This window comes from Schistocerca serialis, chromosome 11, assembly GCF_023864345.2.
Source record: "Schistocerca serialis cubense isolate TAMUIC-IGC-003099 chromosome 11, iqSchSeri2.2, whole genome shotgun sequence".
NCBI classification, from domain to species: Eukaryota; Metazoa; Arthropoda; class Insecta; order Orthoptera; family Acrididae; genus Schistocerca; species Schistocerca serialis.
Window position 1 is genome coordinate 55,996,432 of NC_064648.1, and position 27,559 is coordinate 56,023,990.

Sequence of the window (27,559 nt, forward strand, 5' to 3'; positions counted from 1 at the left end):
CTTGGATTTTGTTTTGTTACTCCTGTGTTTTGAAGTAAAAAATTATTACAGTGTTAAATAGTGCTTGGATAGTATTTTATTAAGTTTATTAGAACTTTCAGTAAGTACTGTTACTTAGTTTACAGAGATTCTTTTCCAATATCCTATAAAAGTAACCAGAACAGTAATCAGACCAAAAGTGAAATCAGTATGTCAGATATTCAAACCTGTAGCGTAGGGTTATTTAAAAATCTGACTGTTTCCAAACAACCTACACACCTTCAAAAAAGTTACAACTGGTATCTGAATTGAGTGAGGAAGAAAAAGATTTGATCCACTTACGATCTGGAATTAATCTGTGTGAATTTAAGAATATATGTTCACACCACAGCTACTACTTTTTAAATGTCTTTGAAAAGTATCAAACAACATGTGTAGACCCACAAAAAAAAAAAAAACACAAAAAGCCCATCAAAAAATCGTTGAGAAGTGTAGGCTTGGATCTTTCTAAACAATTACTGACAAAAAATATTAGCATAAAACCTGGACAAAAGCTTTGCTCAACATGCCGTAACTTTTGTGAAGAAAAATTAAGAGTTGAAGTCGATGAAAGTGAAACAGATGATGAAGTCATGGTTGAATTAGAATCATTGGAATCCTGAAATGAATCCCTCGTACAAACAAACATTGCTCTTGATAATTTAGGTTTAACACTGATAAAGCTTCATGGTTTGTCAGAACAAAGTAAAGGGTCTTCTTTTAAAAGGAATGCTAGCAGTATTGAAAAGACTGCAAAAAAGGCAGTTTCAAATGCATTAAAATATGATGCACCAAGTTCTGATGACGAAGAAGATACAAGCGTGGTTGAGAAAGCAAAGGATTTTGATGTAATGATTTCTCTTATGAAAGAGAAGATTTCATCTGATTGTTTAAGTTTTCCTGGTGGACGTAACATTCCATCATCTTTCGGACGTGCACTTGGGACAGCGACAATTCTTCTTGGGATATTTCAGCTAGAAACCTCCCAGCCATCTTCAAGGCGAGTCGGAGACTGAGTTCGTAGCATTTGCGCATGCCTCTCCGTATAAATAGTCACGTGCAAACGCTATGAACTCAGTCTCCGACTTTCCTTGAAGATGGCTGGGACGTTTCTACCCGAAATATTGCAAGAAGAATTGTCGCTGTCCCGAGTGCACGTCCGAAAGATGATGGAACAAGATTTCATCTGTTGGGAGGTCTACAAAAATCCAGATTCTGACCTTGGCTCCAGATTCTTGGAGTCGAAATAAAGTGATGAAAGAATTTAATGTAAGTGAGTACATGGTGCAACAAGCTAGAAAACTAAAATCTGAAAAGGGTATTTTGGAAACTCCTGGTCCAAAAAAAAGGTAAAACTCTTTCTGAAAATACAGTAAGACTTATAACAGATTTTTATGAAAAGGATGTAAGTTCCAGAGTGCTACCTGGAACAAAAGACAAAGTAAGTGTTCAAACAAATGTGTACATGCAAAAAAGACTCATTTTGTGTTACTTGAGAGAACTCTATTATTCTTTCAAATGGGAGAATCCCGAGGTAGAAGTAGGATTTTCAAAATTTTGTTTTTTGAGACCTAAATGGCGTATCCTTGCTGGTGCTGCAGGCGCACACACTGTATGTGTATGCTGTATCCACCAGAATGTTAAACTATTACTGGCTGCTGTGAAAATTGAAGAATCTTATAAAGATCCAATTAAGATGCTTGTGTGCAACACGGAAAACCAAAACTGCATGCTACGTCATTGCGGCAGCTGTCCTGCAAATATTGCACTAACTGAGTACTTAACTGAAAAACTAAGTGAAGATTATGATTTAGAAGAAGAAATTGTAATCAGTCAGTGGGTTAACACAGACAGGGCAGAAATGATCAAACAGTCTATCAGTGTTTAAGACTACATTTCTTTATTGGTTAGGTCATTGGAAAAGCTCACCCCGCACTCGTTTATAGCAAAATCCTAATCAGCAGCCTTTAAAAGATTGAAAGAAGACCCACCACCCAAAACAGCAATTATTTTGATGGATTTCAGGTGGTTGTATTCTACACCCAGTTGGAGTTTTTCTAAGAAATGAGGAAAACAATGTTTTTGTTTCCAACCACTGTTTTATTAGTGATGACCAAGAACATGACACTGGTTTTGTTAGCTTTGTACAAAAAGAAATTACAAAGTTGTTGTCATTACATTATACTGACATTGACTCACTACTTTACAGATGGTTGTGCTGGGCAGTACAAAAATAGAAACAGTTTTAAAAATTTGACTGAACACTTGAGAGCCTTTAATTTGAAGGCCCAACACACTTTTTTTGCAACAATTCATGGGAAGTCAATTTGTGATGGCCTAGGAGTAACTATTAAAAGAATTTTAAGGAAAGCCAGTCTACAGCTTTCAGACGAAGAACAAATAATGACAGCAATCGATGTGTACAAGTTTTGTGAAAAAAATACTGAAAACATTCATTTTCACTTTATTGACAAAAAAGAAGCTGATTTGCTACGGTTAAAACAAGAAAAACGTTTTTCAGCAACCCGAACCATTCCTGGAACAAGAAGTTTTCATAACTTCAAACCACTTCCAACAAACAACCTTGAAATCAGAAGGACTGCAGATAGTGTAAAACCCTCCTTAGTCTTTTCTTTCCATTCTTCTTCTGATTGGGTTCGTGCTGAACCATCCATAAATAGCTATGTGGCTGGAAATTATGATGGTAACTGGTACTTTGGACTGGTAAAAACAATATTCAATGATGAAGAAGATGCAGAAATTCTATTTCTACATGCTTCAGGACCAGCTGCATCATTTTATTGGCCTGAAAGAGAAGATTCTTGCATAGTGCCTTTGGAGCACATAGTCTGTCTGTGTAGTAGACGCACCTCAATCAAGCGGCACTGGAAGAATGTATTACTTCAAAAAAGACTGTATCAAAAGAACTGAAAGCTCTTGGATGAAGTGGAAAAACAGTTTGAATCAGCATTAATATTTATTAAAAAGACAAAATTACTCTAAAAATTCAATGTTTCAAGCAATCAGTTGGGTTATACATAAGTGTTGTAAGTACACTATCTTTGTACATAATTCTAATGTAATCTACTGTAATTAATAAACATGTTAAAAAGCCATCATTATTTTTGTTTTATCAAGTAGCCTATATGTTTAAGAGTAAATTAAAACAAATTTGAGCATTCTATCAGGTCTGAGACTCTAGATATTGCAATTCTTATAAAACAAAACATCCGTTAAAAAAAATACACATATATTTTTTTCATAGAAAATATTAATATATTTTAATAGTATCATTTTTATCTTCAAATATGTATAATAAATAAACTTGCTGCAAAAATTCGTGATGTTATCTAAAAGAGTTTTTAAGATTAACAGTTTTAAAGTTTTGAATACAAATTAAATTTACCATTTCCGAAGGTTCAGAAAACGCAAAACATAAAAACTTTAAAAATTTATAAAAAAACTATAAGAGATACTGCAAAAAAAATTGCAGGTGTGGTCAGGATGGTATTAGAACCATTTGAGCCAAATTTCATGAAAATCTAAGGAGGTCGGTGTAAAGTTAATTTTTTATTGGGTGATTTGATATGGAATGACCCTCCACCTATCTGCTCTCTCCTCTGCATTTAACAGTGGAATTCCCGTTGCACTCTTAATGTTACCACCGTTTCTTTTAATGTCACCAAAGGTTGTTTTGACTTTCCTGTATGCTGAGTCTGTCCTTCCGACAATCATATCTGTTTCGATGTCTTCACATTTTTCCTGCAGCCATTTCGTCTTAGCTTCCCTGCACTTCCTATTTATTTCATTCCTCAGCAACTTGTATTTCTGCATTCCTGATTTTCCCGAACATGTTTGTACTTCCTCCTTTCATCAATCAACTGAAGTATTTCTTCTGTTACCCATGGTTTCTTCGCAGCTACCTTCTTTGTACCTATGTTTTCCTTCCCAACTTCTGTGATGGCCCTTTTAAGAGATGTCCATTCCTCTTCAACTGTACTGCCTACTGCGCTATTCCTTATTGCTGTATCTATAGCGTTAGAAAACTTCAATCGTATCTCGTCATTCCTTAGTACTTCCGTATCCCACTTCTTTGCGTATTGATTCTTCCTGACTAATGTCTTGAACTTCAGCCTACTCTTCATCACTACTATATTGTGATCTGAGTCTATATCTGCTCCTGGGTATGCCTTAAAATCCAGTAGCTGATTTCGGAATCTCTGTCTGACCATGATGTAATCTAATTGAAATCTTCCCGTATCTCCCAGCCTTTTCCAAGTATACCTCCTCCTCTTGTGACTCTTGAACAGGGTATTCGCTATTACTAGCTGAAACTTGTTACAGAACTCAATTAGTCTTTCTCCTCTTTCATTCCTTGTCCCAAGCCCATATTCTCCTGTAACCTTTTCTTCTACCCCTTCCCCTACAACTGCATTCCAGTCACCCATGACTATTAGATTTTCGCCCCCCTTTACATACTGCATTACCCTTTCAATATCCTCATACACTTTCTCTATCTGTTCATCTTCAGCTTGCGACGTCGGCATGTATACCTGAACTATCGTTGTTGGTGTTGGTCTGCTGTCGATTCTGATTAGAACAACACGGTCACTGAACTGTTCACAGTAACACACCCTCTGCCTTACCTTCCTATTCATAACGAATCCTACACCTGTTATACCATTTTCTGCTGCTGTTGATATTACCCGATATTCATCTGACCAGAAATCCTTGGTTTCCTTCCACTTCACTTCACTGACCCCTACTATATCTAGATTGAGCCTTTGCATTTCCCTTTTCAGATTTTCTAGTTTCCCTATCATGTTCAAGCTTCTGACATTCCACGCCCCGACTCGTAGAACATTATCCTTTCATTGATTATTCAATCTTTTTCTCATGGTAACCTCCCCCTTGGCAGTCCTCTCCCGGAGATCCGAATGGGGTTCTGTACAAATTGTGAATCCTTTCGCTCCCTGCAATTGACAACTGCCACCTTTATAATTTGAAAGAGAGTATTCCAGTCAACATTGTCAAAAGCATTCTCTAAGTCTACAAATGCTAGAAATGTAGGTTTGCCTTTCCTTAATGTATCTTCTAAGATAAATCATAGGGTCATTATTGCCTCACGTGTTCCAACATTTCTACGGAATCCAAACTAATCTTCTCAGAGGTTGGCATCTACCAGTTTTTCCATTCATCTGCAAACAATTCATGTTAGTATTCAGCAGCTGTGACTTACTAAACTGATAGTTTGGTAATTTTCACGCCTGTCAATACTTTCTTTCTTTGGGATTGCAGTTATTGTATTCTTCTTGAAGTCTGAGGGTACTTCACCTGTCTCATACATCTTGCCCACCAGATGGTAGAGTTTTGTCAAGGCTGGCTCTCCCAAGGCTGTCAGTAGTTCTAATGGATGTTGTCTACTCCCAGGACCTTGTTTCAACTTAGGTCTTTCAGGGCTCTGTCAGACTCTTAATGCAGTATCATATCTCCAATTTCATCCTCGTTTATATCCTCTTCCATTTCCATAATATTGCCTGCAAGAACATCGCCATTGTATAGACCCTCTATATACTTCTTTCACCTTTTTATGTTCCCTTCTTTGATTGGAACTTTTTCCAACTGAGCGGTTGATATTCTTACACGTGGTTCTCTTTTCTCCAAAGGTCCCTTCAGTATTCCAGTAGGCAGTATCTATCTTACCTCTAGTCATACTTGTCTCTACGTCCTTCAATTTGTCCTGTAGCCATACCTGCTTAGCCATTTAGCACTTCCTATCAATCTCATTTTTTAGACATTCATACTCTTTTTTTGCCTGCTCCATTTACTGCATTTTTATAGTTTCTTCTTTCATCAATTAAATTCAGTATCTCTTGTGTTACCCAAGAATTTCTACTAGCCCTCGTATTTTTACCTACTTGATCCTCTGCTGCCTTCACTATTTCATCTCGCAAAGCTACCCATTCGTGTTCTACTGTATTTCTTTCCCCCATTCTGGTCAATCGTTTCCTAATGCTCTTCCTGAAACTTTCTACAACCTGTGGTTTTGCCAGTTTATCCAGGTCCCATCTCCTTAAATTCCCACCTTTTTGCAGTTTTTTCCAGTTTTAATCTACAGTTCATAACCAATAGATAGTGGTCAGAGCCCACATCTGCCCTCCGGAAATGTCTTACAGTTTAAAACCTGGTTCCTAAATCTGTCTTGCCATTATATAATCTATCTGAATAGTTCTAGTGTCACCAGGCCTCTTCCACGTGTACAACCTTCTGTCATGATTCCTATATCAAGTGTTAGCTACACTATGTGATCAAAAGTATCAGGACACCTGGCTGAAAATGACTTAAAAGTTCGTGGCACCCTCCATCGGTGATGCTGGAATTCCATAAGGTGTTCTCCCCCTGCGGGTCCAGGGGTTAGAATAGTCCTGAGGTATTCCTGCCTGTCGTATTATGTGAATAAAAGGAGCTTCATATGTTTCAGTCTTTATGTGACCTCCCCTGTAGGGTTTGACCTCCATTCTTCAAATTTTTCCCGAAGAGTGAGCCAATTGGGGAAGGGTGCTTTACAAGGTGCATCGTGTCCATTGTGCATTGTAACTTTTAGCCCACTTCCTCATCATTGCATTGCAGTCCTGCCCATTCTCCATCTCTTGGGCGAAGCCACCTTCCTCTGTACATTTTCCACTGTACACTGTGCAGTGTCAATTTCTGTGTTGACGATGACCATGGACTCCTTTGCACCTGATATCCAACACAGTACCTAGTCCGTTGTGGTGGGGCTGCCATGTATCCTATTGGTTGTAGCCCCCTGACCACACAGTGATAGCTCTGCTGATGCCTGCACCGTTAACTCCCCACGTATGCCAAGCGGTAGATGCCCATCCCCTGGGCCTCGGGACTCGCAGCAATGGCCATCCTGCCAGGTGGCCTTTGCTGCAGCTGGGTGGCACCTGTGGGGAGGGCCCCTGGATGGAGTGGATGGCATCAGTGTGGATTACACGTGATGAAGTCTAGTCCATCATCTGCTGCTGGTGGTGAAACACCAGCAGTCTCTTAAGTGATCACGAGCTCAATTCAGTGCACAGAAGTACGGCCCCAAATCGTTCCCCTCCCAGGCCACACCACGGGAGGAACGTCAGGCTGAGGATGGCAACGGATCTTATTCGCCCCAGTACCTTGTATGTTTGAGAGCTGATGGGGAATCTTTCATGATAATGAAACCTGTTTTTTGTTGAGCATTTAGAGGACAAGTTTGGGGAGGTGGAGGGCTTGTCCAAAATGAGATCTGGGTCAGTCTTGATCAAAACAGCATCCTCTGCCCAGTCACGCGAGTTACTCACTTGTGAGAAGCTGGAGTATATTTCTGTAACCATCACGCCCCATAAGAGCTTAAATATGGTCCAGGGTATCATATTTCACAGAGACTTTCTTTTGCAGTCCGACAATGAGCTGTGCGCCGGTTTAGAGTGACGAGGTGTACATTTTGTCTGTCATGTCCACCAGGGTCCGAAGGATAATCAGGTTGCCACCGGTACCTTCATCTTGGACTTTGAGGATGATGCATTGCCCGAGAAGGTCAAGGTGATGGTCTAACAGTGTGATGTCAAGCCCTATATCCCTCCTCCGATGTGGTGTTTTAAGTGCTGGAATTTCAGCCAGATTTCTTCCCACTCCCTGCGTCACATACCGAGATTGCAGACGCTCATCACATCCCAATACTCCATATGCCCCGCCTCCCATCTGTGTCAACTGTGGAGAGCACCATTCACCTTGCTTGTCTGACTGCAGTATTCTCCAGAAAGGAAGGAAAATTATGGAGTAAAAGATCCTGGACAGACTGACCTACACTAAGGGTAAAGGAAAATTTGAAAGTCTGCATCCTGTGCGTATGACATCATCTTACGCCACAGCTACAACAGTTGTGGCACCATCAGCTCCACCAACCCAGGTCACCTGTCAGAGCCAGAAGACTACACCTGCCCCCTTGATGGTGGGGGGCATTTCCTTCCCTGTTGCTCCTGCACCACCTACTTTGTAAGCAACACCCCCGCATCGGGGACATCCATTCCCAATTCTAAGCCGGAGAAGCGTTAAGTCTCCTTCAGCTTCTCTCGCTAGGAAGGGGTCCCTTGGGTCAGTCCATTCCCAGGTTTCTTCTATTGGGAAAGGTGACACTCATCAGTGGCTGAAGAGACCAAAAGCAGCTGGTTGTACGGCTTCATGCTCATACTCAGTCCCAGAGACTGAGCTAGTGAAGTCCTCCCAGCCAGGGAAACCAAAGGAGCAGCGAGAGAAATCCAAAAAGAAAAACTCCAAAAACCAAGGAAATTGTAGTGGCACCCACACCACCGCTACATACAAGCTCTGTGACTGATGATAAGGTGCAGATTTTGGCGTCTGCTGAGGACCTAGATCTCGCCAGACCCTTAGACACAATGGATATAGACTGCTCAGGCAATAAATCGGTGGCAGCAGGTGACTGTGAGATGTAAACTGCCTCATTGAATGTTCCATGCTTTCCCAGTCTCACGATGTCATCCTCCAGTGGAATTGCGACGGTTTTTTCCACCGCCTGGCTGAGCTATAGCAACTGTTAAGCTTTACACCTGCTGTCTGCATTGCTCTCCAGGAAACCTGGTTCCCAGCAATGCAGACCCCTGCCCTTCGTGGCTATAAGGGATATTACAGGAACCATAGCAACTATAGTAGAGTGTCAGGTGGAGTTTGCGTTTATGTCCTAAACTCGGTCTGTAGTGGACATGTGCCCCTTCAAACCCTTCTTGAAGCTGTGGCTTTCAGAATAAGGAACATGCAGGAAATAACTATATGCAATGTATATCTTCCTCCGGATGGTGCAGTATTCCTGAATGTATTAGCTGCACTGATTTATCAACTCCCTAAACCTTTCCCACTTCTGGGAGATTTTAATGCCAATACTGGCCGAGGCAGAGATGTCGAAACTTTACTGTCGCAATTCGACCTCTGCCTCTTATATACAGTGGCCGCCACACATTTCAGTATGGCTCATGGTAGTTACTCAGCCATCGATTTATTAATTTGCAACCCAGGACTTCTCCCATCTATCCACTTGAGAGCACATGATGAGCTGCGTGATAGTGACCACTTCCCCATCTTCCTGTCACTCTGTCCCAGCATCAGGCACACGGACGCCGGCCCAGATGGGCTTTGAACAAGGCGGACTGGGGAACTTCCACCTCTGCTTTCACTGCTAAATCTCCCCCACGCGTTAACATCAATGTGATGGTGACTAGGAATTGTTTCTGCCGCAAAAAAACGCGATACCTCGCTCTTTAGGGTGCCCGAGGCCTATGGCAGTCCCTTGGTGGTCGCTGGAAGTTGCTGAAGCAATTAAGGAGTGTCGGTGAGCTCTACAGTGGTATAAGTGGCACCCTTCCCTGGAGCACCTCATAGCCTTTAAATGGCTCTGTGCCCATATTTACTACCTTATCAAACAATGGAAGGAGAAGTGTGGGGAGAGATACATCTCCACCATTGGGTGCCACACGTCACCTTCCCAAGTCTGGGCAAAGATGAAATGTGTTTTCGGGTACCAGGCCCCAACAGCTGTCCACGATGTTACCATAAATGGTGAGTTTTGTATCGACACAAATGCGATTGCCGGGCACTTTGCTCGAGCCTCTGCGTCGGAGAATTACACCCCAACCTTTCGCACACTCAAACGGCGGCTGGAAGGGAACATCCTCTCATTCACTACACGCTGCAGTGAATCCTATAACGCCCCATTTAGAGAGTGGGAGCTCGTCAGTGCCCTTGCACATTTCCCAGACACAGCTCCTGGGCCTGATCGCATCCACATCATAATGATTAAACATCTGTCATCTGACTACAAGTGACATCTTCTTGTCATCTTCAACCGGATCTGGTACAATGGCGTCTTTCCATCACAGTGGTGGGAGAGCACCATCATTCTGATGCTGAAACCCAGTAAAAATCCGCTTGATGTGGATAACTATCGGCCCATCAGCCTCACCAATGTTCTTTGTAAGCTGTTGGAACATATGGTATGTCGGCGGTTGGGTTGGGTCCTGGAGTCATGTGACTTTCTGCCTCAAGGTCAGAGCGGTTTCCGCCAGGGTCGCTCTACCACTGATAATTTTTTGTCCATTGAATGTGCCATCTGAACAGCCTTTTCCAGATGGCAACACCTGATTGCTGTCTTTTTTGACTTACGTAAAGCATACGACATGACTCGGTGACGTCATATCCTTGCTGCAGTGTACGAGTGGGGTCTCCAGGGACCACTCCCAATTTTTATCCAAAACTTACTGTTGCTCGATGCTTTCCATGTCCAAGTTGGTGACTCCCATAGTTCCATCAATACCCAGGAGAATGGAGTCCTGCAAGAGTGTCCCCCTATTTTTAGTGGCCATTAACGGTCTAGCAGCAGCTGCTGGGTCCTCTGTCTCACCTTCTCTGTATGCAGACAACTTCTGCATTTCGTACTGCTGCTCCAGTACTGTTGTTGCTGAGCGACACCTCCAGGGAGCTATCCACAAGGCGCAGTCATGGGCTCTAGTCCACAGCATCCAGTTTTCAGCCGCAAAGTTGTGTCTCATGCACTTCCGTTGGTGTCGCACCTTTCACCCAGAACCCGCACTTTACCTTAATGACGATCCACTCATTGTAGTGGAGATATATCAGTCCCTAGCACTGGTTTTCGACACTCAATTGACTTGGCTCTCTCATCTTCGTCAGCTTAAGCAGAAGTGCTGGTAGCACCTCAATCCTCTTCGTTGCCTGAGCAACACCAATTGGGGTGCAGAACACTGTATGCTGCTGCAGCTCTACAGATACCTTGTTCAAACCCAATTTGACTATGGGAGTGGGGTTTATGGTTTGGCAGTGCCTTCAGCATTGCATTTACTCGACCCTGCACACCACTGTGGGGTTCGATTGGCGATAGGAGCTTTTAGGACGAGTCCGGTGACCAGCGTACTGGAGGAGGCTGGTGTCCCTCCACTACAGATCAGACATGCGCAACTACTCGCCAGTTACGCAGCACACATTCATAATTCCCCTGAGCATCCGAATTACCATCTCCATTTCCTGCCTGCAGCAGTCCATCTCCTGCATCGACGGCCCAGATCGAGGCTAACGATTGCGGTTCACGTGCGGTCCCTTCTCACCGAACTGGAGTCCTTCCCTTTACCACCTCTACTTGCGGTCCGTTCACGTACGCCTCCGTGGTGTACGCCTTGGCCGAGCTTCATCTGGACCTTTTGCATGGCCCTAAGGGCTCGGTTAACACCACTGCTCTCCGCTGCCACTTCTTCCCATTTCTTGTGTTCTGGGGCTCTGTAGTGGTTTACACTGACGACTCAGTGGCTGATGGTCACGTAGGCTTCGCGTATGTTCATGGAGGAAATGTTGAGCAGCACTCTTTGCCAGTGGGCTGCAGTGTTTTCACTACACTAAGCATGGCTTAGTTTGGCATTTACCGGCGTGATGTGTGGCTTGTCAGCAGCTGCTCAACCATGAAATCCAAGTTTTCTCACCTCTCGCATAACTGTCGCAGTACTTGCAGTGGATCCTGATGCAGTTTGGAATTCCTGTGTGATGGTCTGGAAAGATGTCTGAGTCATTTTTCCTGTGTACTGACTCATTGAGCAGCCTACAGGCTATCGACCAGTGCTACCCTTGCCACCCTCTGGTAGTGTCCATTCAGGAGTCCATCTATGCCCTGGAACAGTCCTGCAGTTCATGGTGTTTGTGTGGACCCCAGGACATGTCGGAAGTCCCGGCAACGAACTTGTCGACAGGCTGGCCAAACAGGCGATGCGGAAACCGCTTCTGGAGATAGGCATCTCCAAATCTGACCTGCGGTCTGTCTTACACTGCAGGGTTTTCCAGCTTTTGGAGACAGAATGGCATAACAGCACGCACAACAAACTGCTGTCATTAAGGAGACTATGTATGTGAGGAAGTCTTCCATGCAGGTCTCTCGCAGGCAATCAGTTGTCCTCTGCCGGCTCCGCATTGGCGATACGGGGCTAACGCATGGTTACCTACTTCATCACGAGAACCCACCTCAGTGTCACTGTGGCTCGCAAATGACAGTCGTCCACGTCTTGCTGGACTGCTCACTTTGCGGCAGACTTTTAACTTTCCCAGCACCCTGCCTTCAGTGTTAGGCGACAATGCCTCCACAGCAGCTTTAGTTTACATTTTATCTGTGAGAGTGGGTTTTATACTGCTCTGTAGGTTTTAGCATGTTCTTTGTCCCTCCATGTCCTCCACCCTAGTGCTTTTAGGATGGAGGTTTTAATGTGTTGCAGAGTGGCTGGCTTTCCCTTTTTATTCTTGTGGTTGGCCAGCCACTGTAATCTTCTTTCATGTTTTACTCCCTTCTGTTTCTAGTGTCTCTTTGTTGTTTTCTTATCCTCTTTCTTCCTTTTAGTATTCGTTGCCTTCCTTTCGTTCTTGTGGCTTTTCCTTTCTTTCTGTTTTGTGTTATATGTTTCGTCCATTTTATTCTCACCCTTGTGGCATTATTTTCTTAGGAACAAGGGAGGGATGACATAGTTTGGTCCATTCTCCCACCTTTAAACCAACCAACCAACCATACAGTGTTGACCCACCCTTAACTTTGATGACAGCTTCCACTCTCACAGGCATATGTTAAATCATGTCCTGGAAGGTTTCTTGGAAAATAGCCGCACATTTTTCACAGAGTGCTGCACTGGGGAGGGTTATGAAGTTGGTGTTCCAAAACATCCCAAAGGTGTTATATAGGCTTCAGGTCAGGACTCTCTGCAGGCCAGTCCATTGCAGGGATGTTACTGTCATGTAACCACCCTGCCACATGACCTGCATCATGAACAGGCCGTGTCAAAAGTTGAAATCACCATCCCCGAATTGCTCTCCAACAGTGGGAAGCAAGAAGGGCCTAAAAACATCAATGTAGGCCTGTGGGGTAAAAGTTCCACACAAAACAACAAGGTGTGCAAGCCTCCTCCATGAAAAACATGACCAAAACATAACAGCACCACTTCTGAATTTTACTATCGGAACTACACACACCGGCAGATAACACTCACCAGGCATTTGCCATACCCACGCCATGCCGTCAGATTGTCACATTGTGTGCCGTGATTCGTCACTTCACACAATGTTTTCCACTGTCCAATTACACAATGTTTGTGCTCCTTACACTAAGCATGGCTTAGTTTGGCATTTACCGGCGTGATGTGTGGCTTGTCAGCAGCTGCTCAACCATGAAATCCAAGTTTTCTCACCTCTCGCATAACTGTCGCAGTACTTGCAGTGGATCCTGATGCAGTTTGGAATTCCTGTGTGATGGTCTGGAAAGATGTCTGCCTATTGCACATTACGACCCTCTTCAACTGTCAGCAGTATATGTCAATCATCAGATGAGATCAGCCTGTATGCTTTTGTGCTGTATGTGTCCCTTCATATTTACACTTCACTGTCACATTGGAATCAGCGGACCTAGGGGTGTTTAGCAGTGTGGAAGTCTTTGTACAGACTTATGACACAAGTGACACACAATCACCTGACCATGTTCGAAGTCAGAGTTCCACAGAGCACCCCATTCTGCTCTCTCACGATGTCTAATGACTACTGAGGTTGGTGATACGGAGTACCTGGCAGTAGGTGGCAGCACAATGCCAATATGAAAAACTTGTGTTTTTGGGAGTGTCCGGATACATTTGAGCACATAGTGTATGATGAAGTTAAGCTCTGTGCAAAATTCTACCAGACGGCTTCCTCTTTCATTCCTTACCCACATTCTGTATTCACCTACCACTTTTCCTTCTCTTCCTTTTCCTACTATCGAATTCCACTCCCACTATGACTATTAAATTTTTGTCTCCCTTCACTATCTGAATAACTTCTTTTATCTCATCATACATTCCTCCAATCTCTTCATTATCTGCCCAGCTAGTTTGTGTATAAACTTGAACTACTAGGCATGGGCTAAATGTCTATCTTCGCTACAATAATGCATTCACTATACTGTTTGTAGTAGTTCTTCTGCATTCCTATTTTTTTTCCATTATTAAACCTACTCCTCCATTACCCCTATTCGATTTAGTATTTATAATCCTGTATTCACCTTACCAGAAGTCTTGTTCTTTGTGCCATTGAACTTCAGTAATTCTCACTATATCTAGCTTTAACCTATCCATATCCCTTTTGAAATTTTCTAACCTCTCTGCCCGATTAAGGGATCTGACATTCCATATTCCGTAGAATGCCAGTTTTCTTTCTTCTGATAATGTCATTGTTCTGAGCTATCCCCACCTGGAGATCTGAATGGGGGATTATTTTACCTCTGGAATATTTTACCCAAGAGGACGCCATCATCATTTAACCACACAGTAAAGCTGCATTCCCTCCTGAAAAATTACAGCTGTAGTTTCTCCTTGATTTCATCTGTTTGCAGTATCAGCAAAGTAAGGCTGTTTCAGTTACAAGGCCAGATCAGTCATTCATCCTGACAGTTGCCCCAGAAACTACTGTAAAAGCTACTGCCCCTCTTTAGGAACCACATCTTTGTCTGGCCTCTAAACAGATACCCTTCTGTTGTGGTTGCATCTACAGAATGGCTATCTGTATCGCTGAGGCACGCAAGCCTCCCTACCAGTGGCAAGGTCCATGGTTCGTGTTAGGTTGACCCCTTCATGACAATCATATTTCCCACTGGCAGTGGCATTTTTCATCAAAATAATGCACCATTTCACAAGGCCATGAGTGTGATAGAACAGTTTTAGGAAGATAGTAGTGAGTTCCAATTGATGTGATGGCCACCGAACTTGCCAGCTCTGAACCTTGTTGAACACATCTGGGATGTGATTTCACATAACATCAGAGATCATCTCCCCTTCCAGAATCTATGGGAATCAGATGACCTGAGTGTACAGACATGGTACCAACTTCCTCCAGTGATCTACCAAGGACGCATTGCTTCCATGCCACAATGTCTCCCTGCTGGTATCTGTTCCAGAGGTGGACATACCAGCTTTTAGATGGGTGATCATAATATCGGGGCTGATCAAATAATGGCAGTTACCATTATTGAAAGATGAATGTTTTATCATAGTGATGGTGTTAATGATAGTGGCACATTAAGTTCGGCCAAACAGCACACAGTGCCAACGAGTCATGCATGGCTCACCCTCCAGTCCAGCTCCAAGACACCTAGTGCCTGTGAGATCCACTGCCATTCCTTGCCACCCAGTGTGGCTCCAAAATGCCCACTGGGTCCACAACACCCACCGGCACCACGAGCTCTGAGTTGTGAGAAGTGACATCCGCCCGGCACGTGGGGCTGGAATTCAAAGAGGGAGCCCTCTATGGCTCAACCTCCCCCACCAAACCAGAATCCCCCTTCCCCATCACTAAGGGGCCATTTACATCTGAATCTCCTTGACCTGGGTAATGTGCATGTGTGTCACTTTACTCATGTATAAATTCAATACCGATACCAGCAGATGGCTAGCCTGTGGTGGACAGTTTTGATATTATGCCTAGCCTGGCTCCAATTGTGCTGTACTACTGTTAGGGTGACTTGTTCTAGAAGCAAATCATTGATTGACCACAGGTTGACAAGAGGAGAATTGACTGGAAGTGCTAGCACAAGGGATACTGGAGCAGCCTCCAGGGACATGGGTTGTGCAGTGTTAAAGACAAAATTGAGCCATGATACTGACATGTCCCACTTCGTCTGAGCCTTGTTGTGAAAGGTAAGAACAGCCTCCAACTTGCAGTTCACCTAGTCAGCAAAATGTGCAGGTAATAAGGATTTGTGGTCACATCCTGAAGTCCTTTATCAAAGCAGAACCTCACGAATAGCTGGGAAACAAAAGCAGTAGAATTATTGCTAATAAGCATTCTGGGTGGCCCATAAAGAGAAAAAAAATCGTAACAAATGCTGGATAGTTAACAGGATGGTCACTCTTCTCGGAATGAGTAAAAAAAAATTAAGAGGTGCCTAATATCTGCACCCATTAGAGGAAGCAGACCTGTATAACCAACAAAAAATTTTTGCATCAGGCATTCCTCATGGGTAGACTCTAAAAACCCCTTGAGGGAATTCGGGTTGGACTCAGCTCCCTTACAGCTCTCACACTCCCCCACCAACCTCTGGACATGCTTATACAGGGAGGACCAGGGGATGTGTTGTATGATCTTGACAACAGTTTTATAAATACACAAATGACTGCGTAAGAGGGTGTTATGGAAGTAATGAGCCAAAATATAACTGAGAGCTTGATTGAGCCTCTAAACAGAATTCCCAGTGTTCAAAATAAAATCTGAATTTCACAAGAGCAAACAGAACCACCAAGGCTTCCCATTCATACATAGAATATTTCATCTCCACAGGTGAAAGTTTCCAAGGTGCATAGGCTATAGGCCATCAACCTGCCACACACCCCCTCCCATTCTGTCCTGCAGGAGGACAGCTGCCACTTTCTACTCCAGAAGCATTTGAGGTGTCCGTCTGCAAGAAGAACAGGAGCTCAGAATTGGGTGTGGCTAATACTAGTGGGTTATTAAGCGCCACCTTAATGGCTTCAGAATATTCCTGATGACTTTCATCCCATTTGAAATTTCTTAAATCATTAAGGCATCCCACTAATTTAGTAAAATTGGGCACAAACTTGCGAAAAATATTTTCTATGCCTATGAGCCATTCCTTATTTCTAGAAGCTGGGAATTTTCGCAAATCACTAGTATGCTTCTGGTCAATTCTAATGCAATCAGTGGAACTAAGATGTCCCGAGGATGAAACCTGTGTGCCAGTGTTATTTTAGATGGTTTCACGGAAAGTCCCACCTCCCTCTGGTAAACCAGGACTGCCTCAGGATGTTGCCGGTGTTCAGACAGACCAGCACTGTAAATAACCATGTCATCTAGGTAATTATACACACATTTGAACTTGAAATCACCCAAAATGCAATCTAGAAGGCAAGACAGAACGGCAACTGCCACTGACAAACCAAACCCTGTTAAAATTGTACAGAAGGCAGTAATATACTTGGAATCTTCTGTTAACATGATCTGATAATATGCGAGATTGAGATTCAGGACAGTAAAATACTGAGCCCGATTGAACCAAGTAAAAGAATTATGCAGATTGGGAAGTGGCACAGATTCCAAAACTACGTTCTCGTTAACTGCAAGATAACCCACAACAGGATGAAACACCCTGCTGCTGCCCATAGATGCTGAGAATATGGTAGAAGCATAGGCTGAGGTTGAGGACCTTATGACCCCATTGAACAACACATTATTAATCAAAGCACATATACATTTCATGTTTGATGGAGAAAGCCTGTAAATATCCTGCCTCTCTGGAATGTCATTTGTATGGCAAATCTTGTACTGGATATTGGTGACGTCCAATCTGTTAGTTAACATCTGCGGTAAACAGTCAAGAACTTCCAGTACCAGCTTCACCTCTACTGGGCCAAGGTGACTGAGCTCAAATGGGGAACATTGCGGTAACACACTATGAATTCCTGTGGCAACTTGACAGGAGCACAAAATGAATTTTTCAGCTGGGTTAAATTTAAAATAAACAACCCTGCCTTGGCAATATAACCCCAACACACACCCAAATTAAGTTCACTGAAAGATTTTTAATTACTATCCATTTCACTGGCCAAGAAAATTTTCCAATACTCTGTTTTGCCAATCAGAAGCAACATCTGCCCAGTGAGAGCTTGACATTGGGAGGATGGATGCAAACAAGACAATTCACAGGTATGGCGGAACTCCAAATACCACAGATAATCTAAATGAGAAACTGAACTACCAGAGTTGAGGAGGGTGCACACCGGTTCCTGGTTAAGTTGTACCCAAAGGTAAGGCAGAGGTTTCCGTACCTTGGACTTGACAATGAGACAGCACTTCGGTAGTAAAACACTACCCTGCCTCTTCCATTCTTTGTGACGTCAGCTGTTTGACTCTCCTTCCATGGAACTGGACATTGCCATACAAAATGCCCCACTATGTTACTCCTGAAACACATGCTACGTTTGTTCCTTACAGTGGTCCCCTTTTAAATTGCCTGGAATCTTGATCCCCATATCAATAATGACACTTAAACCCCCATCACTGTTGGTCCGTGAAACTCAGGCTTTAATAGAGGACACCAAAGCCTCTAATTCAGTAAAAGATGTGCATTTATTGTGACTCGTAATTCCAAGGCTAGAATGGCCATACACATTCCTCTATGTACCTAGGAAAAGGTTCATGAGGAAACTGCACTCACCAAAAATGTTCACGCTTGAGCAGCCTCTTAATAAGTGGTGACAATTTCAGCCCCTAATTGATTTCCACAACTCCCTCGATGTTGCACTTTCATGTAAAATTTGACTAAAAACATGGCTTAACACAGGGGATACAGTGCCTGAACAACAACGTTATTGGAGATAGCCAAAGTGTCAGTATGAAACATAAATATGAGCATGATCCATAGGATGGATTTCACCTGTCTTTAAATTCTAAATTGAAAGTTCCATTATAGCTTGAAGCAGTATTATTATTTGGTAAGGTAATTTCCCTAATGAATTCCATTTGGTCCTTAAAGGTGTCTGTAGCATTCCTACTAGTTCCGGCAGTTATCTGTTGGTGGGAGAATCTTGTTCACCACCTATTGCTCCTAATTTGTCTAAATAAAGGTGGCTGACCCTACTTTGCAAGTCATGCACCTACCCCTGTAACTGCAGAGCTAATCTAACCTGCTCAGAATAGAGATTACATTGTGGAATATCCCACAAGCACTTATTCCAATGGATTAGTTGTTCCTGAATTGTATGTATTTGCTTATGGTGGGGCTTGCTCCTTTCTAAACACTTTACGTTCTGACACAAGGTTGTCATGGCCAGAGCTTAGTCAGCTTGTGCAACACCTATCTCCCCGATGCAGTTGGTACTAACCACAAAGGGGTTGTCCACACCGGCATGCAGATGAACGTCAAGTTCGGGAACACTGCCCTTACATGGAAGCTGACACATTTTCAATTCATAGATAAACTGTTGCTTCTTCAATAAGGACAGGCTGGGATGGTCATGAGACCCCATGTTCAGCAGTGGATACCTACAAACACGCACATCATGGTGCAGCTTCTGTTACCAACCAAACATCCAGCAGGAAAAGGGGAAATTAAGTGGAAGGACTGGAGGGATTGGGGTTCACATGAGTCACCATTGTTTATTAAAATGTATTTATTTAAGAAAAATTACTAAAATCAGATACATTAGCAGGATTACAAACAACACTCTGAACTTTTCAGATGTAAGACATTACACACTTTAGTTTAATGACAATTTAAATAAGACAATAGTGTATCTGACACCAATCCTTAGATTTTATATTCAAAATTTCCACGTCCACAAACTGCAACTCTGAAAATGCTTCAACAAATGAAGAAATAATTATGTGGAAACAGATGGCTCTGTAAGACAACACAGAAGCATAACTCATCTCAAAAGTTAAAACTGAATAGGTATACTGGAAGACAGAGTAATTTACAGCTGCCCCAGGACCACTAGAAAAAGGAATTTCTTAAGGTACACCTCCACGGGCATGTACATAATTTAATAAAGTAAACAGGTGCATTGATTGCTAGAGCTGCCTTCAGGCAGTCAGAGAAAGTTTCTTCAAATCTTGCCCCAATGAGCTCTTAAGTAATTAATAAGAGAATGAGTGTGCACAGATTGATATATAGCTGGCTTCAGACACAGTGAAAATGCTATTAAGGTGTACCATAGATAATGTGTAAGTGATTCAGTAAGTGAATGTGCATGCATAGCAGCTCAAGAATGCCGTTTAAAAAGTAGAACCTGTAATTAGTACTCAGAACAAACTTGTAGCAATAAATGAATAAAAGGCGAGAAGATGTCACCCCATGACAACTTCAAAATAACAAACAGTTCAATAGTAACACTAGATGGTTCTACACACCTACGCTTTTTCCAGCCCGTGAACCTCAAATGTGTCAGTTAGTTACCAACAGGCTATATTTTCACAAGTCTGGACGACATGTGAATAGGACATGGGTGATTCACATAGAGCCGATCAGCATGTGGCCATCCTAACAGGGCTCAACACTGTGTATAAGAAGAGCACTCGACCCAGCAAACCCCCGAACGTCAAAATGTGCAAAATTTTAATACAAATTTCAAACAGTAATTTACATAACTTGAGTGAAGGCAGGCCAGGGGTAGCTGGCAGTGGTGCATTTCATGAAGCTGATGTACAGAGGCAATGTTCACACCCACTATATGATGAGTACCCACTGAGTTCATGTCCAAGACAACCAAAGCATGCCACAACAGTTGAAAATTGGAATGGCTTAAGGGAGCTTCTAAATTCCACTGTCATTCTCACTTAATACAACCACATGACCACAGTACTTGTACAGATCAATGGACTCTCCAGATGATTCTCATCAAAAACTTGGTCTAAGGCTAAACATGGTCGCACTTTAAACTGTGTTCAGGATTACCAGATCATCGAATCCACTGTTGAACATGGGGAATTGAATAGTAATAACAAGCTTGTTTGGTTGCTAGACATTACCCTAACCTCTTCCAAGGCAATTCCACAAGGTATTAAGTCGAGCAACACAACCCAAATCAGGCAGTCTTTCAGATGAGAAAGCTCCTTGCATAATGTGACTTCCACAGAGAAGAACCAACAGCAAATACAGATAGCCAAGACTACACCAATGTTCAGTCTTTTGCCAACACCTGTGCCTGCAACTATTAACTCGACAGAACTTTTAAAGGGCTACCAGTCACTCCATTCTATCAATTTCGGCTGAATGGCAAATACTGTCAACGTATCCTGTGTGGCTCTACCATGCCCCGTGGTGCCACAAGCTCCTAGCAGAAGAAGTGACATACACGAGGTGTGGGGAGGAATTCAAAGAGGGAGCATACCATGGCTCACGTGGTAATAACAATAAAATCATTGTTATCATTATTTGTACTAGTATATTAGTATTATTGTTGGCAGTTAATGCAAAGATCAATTAATAACATGTATTCTTTCATTCTTCTGCCCAGCATCTCTCTTCAAGGTATTCTTTTTCTGCATTCACCATGTTGCTTCATTATTTCATTGACACACACTTTCTGAAAATTAAGTGGTCTGCTGTATGTGTATCAATAAGGTGATTTTCCATCAAAAACTGTTCTTTGGCTGCTAATTATCTAACATTCTCAACAGATGCGTATACTAGTTTAATGATTTCCTTCTATGCTATCACAGTTTCATTCGTCCTCATTTCAGAACTTACTTCAACATTACGGGATTTTCTGTTTTGATGTGCTGGTTGTGCTCCATAAATAATCTTTCCAGAACTTTGTCACCTTTTGAGATCAGCAAGTAAGACCCATAGTTCTGATCCATAGAATAGGACTGGTTCAGCCTGTATCCTATACTGTCTTTTTGTACTGTTAGAAACCTGCTTGCCCTACCAAAAGGAATTCATGAAGTTAGAATAGTTGTAAGTAGTGTGGAAAGGTAGGTGTGTGTGTGTGGGGGGGGGGGGGGGGGGGTTAATAATTTTAGTATAAATAAGCATTCAGTGAAGCAAAAGGTTTTGATTTAACTGTTCTAGACGTGTTATGATTCTGATTGTAAAAGTAGTATGAGTGATGTGGCATTTGTCAGTCCAGTTTCTGGTAGTAGCTGTGTTATTTGATTTGGTTACACTACCATTATATGCATATGAAGATAACAAAGCTAGAAAATATGATTGAAGACAATAGCATAGGGAGAAGGCTGAAGTTGAAGATCATAATGAATTTTCAAAGGCGTTGTCATTAACTAGTTTTACAATTTTTTGCTGCCTCCCATTGAAATATACCATTGTGAACTCGCCACCCAGAATTTCGAACTTGGAGGAGAACACCAACCCAGAACTACTATTTAATTCTTAAGAAGTATGACAATTGGGTTTTATGCATGTAATACATTTATATAATGTGGAAGGACTGTGACTGCTTAAATGTACTTACTACAGTTTGTTATTTTATACCACAGGGTCAGGTTTACCCATCCAGCATGAATGTAAAAGAAGAGTTGCAGGACAGTGCAATTAAAGAGGTAATTTTAGAATTTATATGACTGCATGTAATTAATCATTGCTGAGTTGTGGTGAAAATAATGTGATTGTTATCAATATTAAGTGTATTCACTTTAGGAGTCCTGTTTTTACTTTAGGTTAAGGATGACAAGACTTACAGTATTATAGTATGTCCCAGATTGGAAATGAGGAAACAGGTAAAATGGAATGTTTTTACACTTTACCCCATATGGATTTAAGCACTATCTTTGAGCAGGGGAAGTAGTTTAGCTTGTGAGTTTGTAGAATTGCTTCTTGACATTATAAGCACAAATAAGAATTACATGAGATTGCATTGATGAAGTTATATGAAAATTGGTACCAAGTCCCAAGACTCAAGCTATGATTTCCTGTTGTAATGATCCCCCTGCGGGTTCGGGGGTTAGACTAGGCCCGCGGTATTCCTGCCTGTCGTAAGAGGCGACTAAAAGGAGTCTCAAATGTTTCTGCCTTGTGTGATGGTCCCCTCTCGGGTTTGACCTCCATCTTTCTAAATTGTTCCGAAGAGCGAGCCAATTGGGGAAGGGCGCCTTACATGGTGCACTGTATCTGTTGTGCATTGAGACCTTTAGCCGGCTTTCTCGTCGTTGCAATGGTGTCCAGCTCGTTTTCCATCTCTTGGGCGAGGATACGTCCCTGGGTGCGATTACGACGCTGCACTGTGCAGTGTTGCTTTTCGCTGCAACGACGACCTCATACATTTTTGCACCTAAGATCCAGCACGGTAGCCAGTCCGTTGTGGTGGGGCCGCCATGTACCCTGTTGGTTGTAGCCCCCTGACAACACAGGGATCGCTCTACTGATGGCTGCGCCGTTTACTCCCCATGTATGCCAAGGAGTAGATGCCCATCTCCCTGGGGCATCAGGACTCCCAGCAATGGCCATCCTGCCAGGTGGCCCTTGCTGTGGCTGGGTGGCACCCATGGGGTGGGCCCTTGGTCAGAGTAGGTGGCATCAGGGTGGATGACACGCAATGAAGCGTGGCACATCATCTCTTGCTGGTGGCCAGCCACCAGCAGTCTCTAAGCGTTCGAGGGCTCATTTTAAAGATAACGTTTATGACCCCAAATCGTTCCCATCCCTGGCCATACCATGGGAGGAACGAAAGGCAATGAATGACAGTGACACGTATTCGCCCAGATATCTCGTCTGCACCAGAGCTGATGGGGAATCCTTTGTATCCGTGAAGCCTCAGTTCTTTGTAGAGCATTTAGAGGACAAGTTTGGGGAGGTGGAGGGCTTGTCCAAAATGCGCTCTGGGTCAGTTTTGATAAAAACGGCATCCTCCGCCCAGTCACGCAGGTTACTTCCTTGTGACAAGTTGGGGGATGTTAACGTTACCATCACACCACATAAGAGTTTAAATATGGTCCAGGGTGTTATTTTCCATAGGGACCTACTTTTGCAGTCTGATGACGAGCTGCGCGCCAACTTAGAGCGTAGAGGTGTTCATTTAGTCCGGCGCGTTCATTGGGGTCCGAGGGAGAATCAGGTTGCTACCAGTGCCTTCATCTTGGCCTTCGAGGGTGATACATTACCGGAGAAGGTCAAGGTGACGTCAAGCCCTATATCCCTCCCCCGATGCAGTGCTTTAAGTGCTGGAAGTTCGGCCATATGTATTCCCGCTGCACTTCCAGCCTCACATCTCGAGATTGCGGACGCCCATCTCATCCCGATACTCCATGTGCTCCGCCTCCCATCTGTGGAGAGCCTCATTCACCTTGCTCGCCAGACTGCAGAATCTTACAGAAAGAACGCAAAATCATGGAATATAAGACCCTGGACCGACTGACTTACACTGAGGCTAAGCGGAAATTTTAACGGCTACATCCCGTGCGCATGATGGCATCTTATGCCTCAACTGTCACTCCTGCTCCAGCTCCTTTAGTTGCACCACAAACAGTCAGCTCTCAGAGTCAGAGGACCTCACCTGCCCACTTGACGATGGGGGCCCCTTCTCTCGCTGTTACTCCCACGCAATCTACCTCGGGAGCAGCACCCACTAAACCAACAGGGACACCAGTCCCCACTTCTAATCCGGAGAAGCGTAAGTCTTCTTTGGCTTCTCTCACTCGGAAGGGATCCCTTGGGTCACTCCCTTCCCAGGTTCCTACCAGCGGCACAGCAGACACCAACCAGTGGCTGAAGAAGCCACAGGTCACTGGTCGTCGAGCTTCGCGATCATCTTCAGTCCCAGAGACTGACTCAAACAAGCCCTCTCAACAACGACAACTAAAGGAACAGCGAGAGAAAACGACATTAAAGACCCGTAAGACCAAAGCACCTGCGGTGGCACCTACTCCACCGCTACCTACACGCTCTGCGTCTGAGGATGAGGTGGAGATTCTTGCGTCCGTTGAGGACCTCAATCTCGCTGGTCCCTCAGACGCAATGGATAGCACTTGCACGGGTGCTCCATCGGAGGCAGCAGGTGACCCAGCGGCGTAATCTGCCTTGCCAGTCCGGTCACGCCTTTCTCAGCCATGGACAATACCATCCTCCAGTGGAACTGCAGCGGTTTCTTCCACCATCTAGCTGAGCTCCAACAACTTATCAGCCTTCACCCTTTCTTCTGCATTGCTCTTCAGGAAACTTGGTTTCCAGCCATGCGAATCCCCGCCCTCCGTGGCTATCGAGGTTATTGTACGAACTGGGCAGCTTATGAAAGAGTGTCTGGTGGCGTCTGCATATATGTCCTTAACTCTCTTCACAGCGAGTCTATCCCTCTACAAACAGCTTTAGAGGCTGTCACTGTTTGGGTGTGGACGCCACAGGCTTACTGTCTGCAGTCTTTACCTTCCACTGGATGGTGATGTCGTGCAGCATGTCCTGGCTGCGCTGATAGCCCAATTGCCATCAGCTTTCTTATTACTGGGCGACTTCAACACCCATAACCCTCTGTGGGGTGGGTCGGTGGTGACAGGTCAAGGCGCCACCATTGAGCATTTATTGGCACAGCTCGACCTTTCGCTGTTAAATGATGGTTCCTTCACACACTTCAGTGTGGTGCATGGCACGTACTCCGCCATTGACCTTTCGATCTGCAGCCCTAGCCTCTTACCACCTGTCCAATGGAGAGTGCATGACGACCTGTGTGGTAGTGACCATTTTCCAATCTTTCTGTCACTGCCACAGCGTCAGTCTTCTGGGCGCCCTTGCAGGTAGACAATGAGTAAGGCTGACTGGGACTTGTTTTCCTCCACTGCCGCTATTGAGCCTCTCTCTAGTGATGATATTGATACGGTGGTTCAATCGGTCACCACTAGTATCGTTACTGCCGCCGAATCTTCCATTCCTCGTTCTTCTGGGTCCCCTCGGATGAGGACTGAGCCTTGGTGGTCGCCTGAAATCGCTGAGGCGATTCAAGATCGCCGGCGGGCGCTACAGCATCACAGGCGACATCCCTGCATTGAACACCTCATCACCTTCAAACGGCTGTGTGCGTGGGCCCGCCGCCTTATCCGCTGAAGCAAGCAGGAGTGCTGGGAGCAGTATGTGTCCACAATTGGCCTCCACGTCTCTCCATCGCAGGTCTGGGCCAAGATACGACGACTCTATAGCTATCAGACCCCTGTCAGCGTCCCTGCGCTCTCAATGAGTGGAGCAGTTTGTACAGACTCCGACGAAATTGCCAACAGCTTGGCAGAGCATTTTGCTCTGAGTTCCGCTTCTTCCAGTTACCCACTGGCCTTCCGCTCCATTGAAGAGCGGATGGAATGTCGGAGCCTTTCTTTTCGCACCCACCATCCTGAATCCTACAATGCTCCATTCAGTGAGTGGGAATTTCACAGTGCCCTTGTTGCTTGCCCTGATACCGCTCCTGGACCAGATCGCATCCACTGTCAGATGCTGAAACACCTTTCAGTGGGCTGCAAGCGATGCCTCCTTGACCTTTACAAGCATCTCTGGGTCGAGGGTGAGTTTACGTCGCAATGGCGGGAAAGCATTGTCATCCCTGTTTTGAAACCGGGCAAGAGCCCTTTGGAGGTGGACAGCTACCGCCCCATTAGCCTCACCAATGTTCTTTGCAAGCTTCTCGAACGGATGGTCAGCCGGCGCTTGAATTGGGTACTGGAGTCTCGGGGCCTTCTGGCTCCGTCTCATGGTGGGTTCCGTAAAGGTCGCTACGCCACCGACAATCTGGTGAGTGGATTCGGCCAACCGTACTGCCTTTGCCCGTCGTCAACACCTGGTCGCTGTCTTTTTCGACATGCGGAAGGCATACGATACGACATGGCGTCATCACATATTTCCTATGCGTCATGGATGGGGTCTTCGGGGCCCTCTGCCGATCTTTATCCGAAATTTTCTGTTGTATCGTACCTTCCGCGTGCAAGTCGCGGCCTCTCATAGTTCCTCCCGAGTCCAGGAGAACCGGGTACCACAGGGATCTGTCATCAGTGACTGCCTGTTTTTAATTGCAATAAACGGGCTCACTGCAGTGGTGGGAAATTCTGTCTCCACTTCCCTGTATGCTGACGACTTCTGCTTTTACTACAGCTCTACTGGCATTGCAGCTGTTGTACGTCAGCTACAGGGCGCTATCCGCAAGGCGCAGTTTTGGGCTGTAGTGCATGGTTTTCAGTTTTCGGCTGCCAAGACCCGCATTATGCATTTCTGCCGGCGCCGAACAGTCCATCCTGAGCCGCGGCTTTATCTTGACGATGAACTTCTTGCTGTGGTGGAGACCCACGGGTTTTTGGGGGTAGTTTTTGATGCTCGGTTGACTTGGCTGCCTCATATTTGGCAGCTTAAACAGGCGTGTTGGAGGCATCTAAATGCTCTGAGATGCTTGAGCCACGCCAGCTGGGGTGCCGACCGATCTACCCTGTTATGGCTCTACCAGGCGTTAATCCAGTCCCGTCTGGATTACGGGAGCCTGGTTTATGGCTCAGCATCCCCATCTGCGTTGCGGGTGCTGTACCCAATACTACACAGTGGGATACGAGTGGCCACTGGTGCCTTCCGGACCAGCCCTGTGGACAGCGTACTTGTGGAGGCTGGTGTCCCTCCACTGCGATTGAGGCGCCAACATTTACTGGCCGCTTATGCTGCCCATGTTTTTAGCTTACCTGGGCATCCAAACTATTGTCTCCTGCTCCCGCAATCGGTCGTCCATCTGCCAGAACGTCGGCCCCGGTCAGGTTGTACGATTGCGGTCTGCGTCAAAGAACTTCTCTCCGGGCTTCGGGTTTTCACTGTTCCACCTCCTTTCCGGGCCACTTTGCGTACACCCCCATGGTGTGTTCCTCGCCCTTTCCTTCGGCTCGACTTGGCACAGGGCCCGAAGGACTCAGTCCCTCCAGAGGCCTTCCACCACCGCTTTTATTCCATCCTGGCCACATATCAGGGCTCTGACGTTGTTTACACTGACGGTTCGATGGTTGCTGGTCG

General features: G+C 44.5%; 1 protein-coding gene across 8 annotated transcripts in view; it reads left to right on the forward strand.

Moving 5' to 3' along the window:
* LOC126427400 (zinc finger protein 708-like) overlaps nucleotides 1-27,559 on the forward strand; it is a 181,102-nt gene that overhangs the window by 22,442 nt on the left and 131,101 nt on the right. For 7 of the 8 annotated variants that reach the window (XM_050089753.1, XM_050089756.1, XM_050089760.1 and 4 more), the window contains exon 3: nucleotides 22,084-22,146. The exons of the other annotated variant lie outside the window; for it this stretch is intronic. In XM_050089753.1, coding sequence (XP_049945710.1) covers nucleotides 22,084-22,146 — 63 coding nt within the window. The remainder of the gene's footprint in view (nucleotides 1-22,083; nucleotides 22,147-27,559) is intronic. 8 annotated transcript variants of the gene reach the window in all.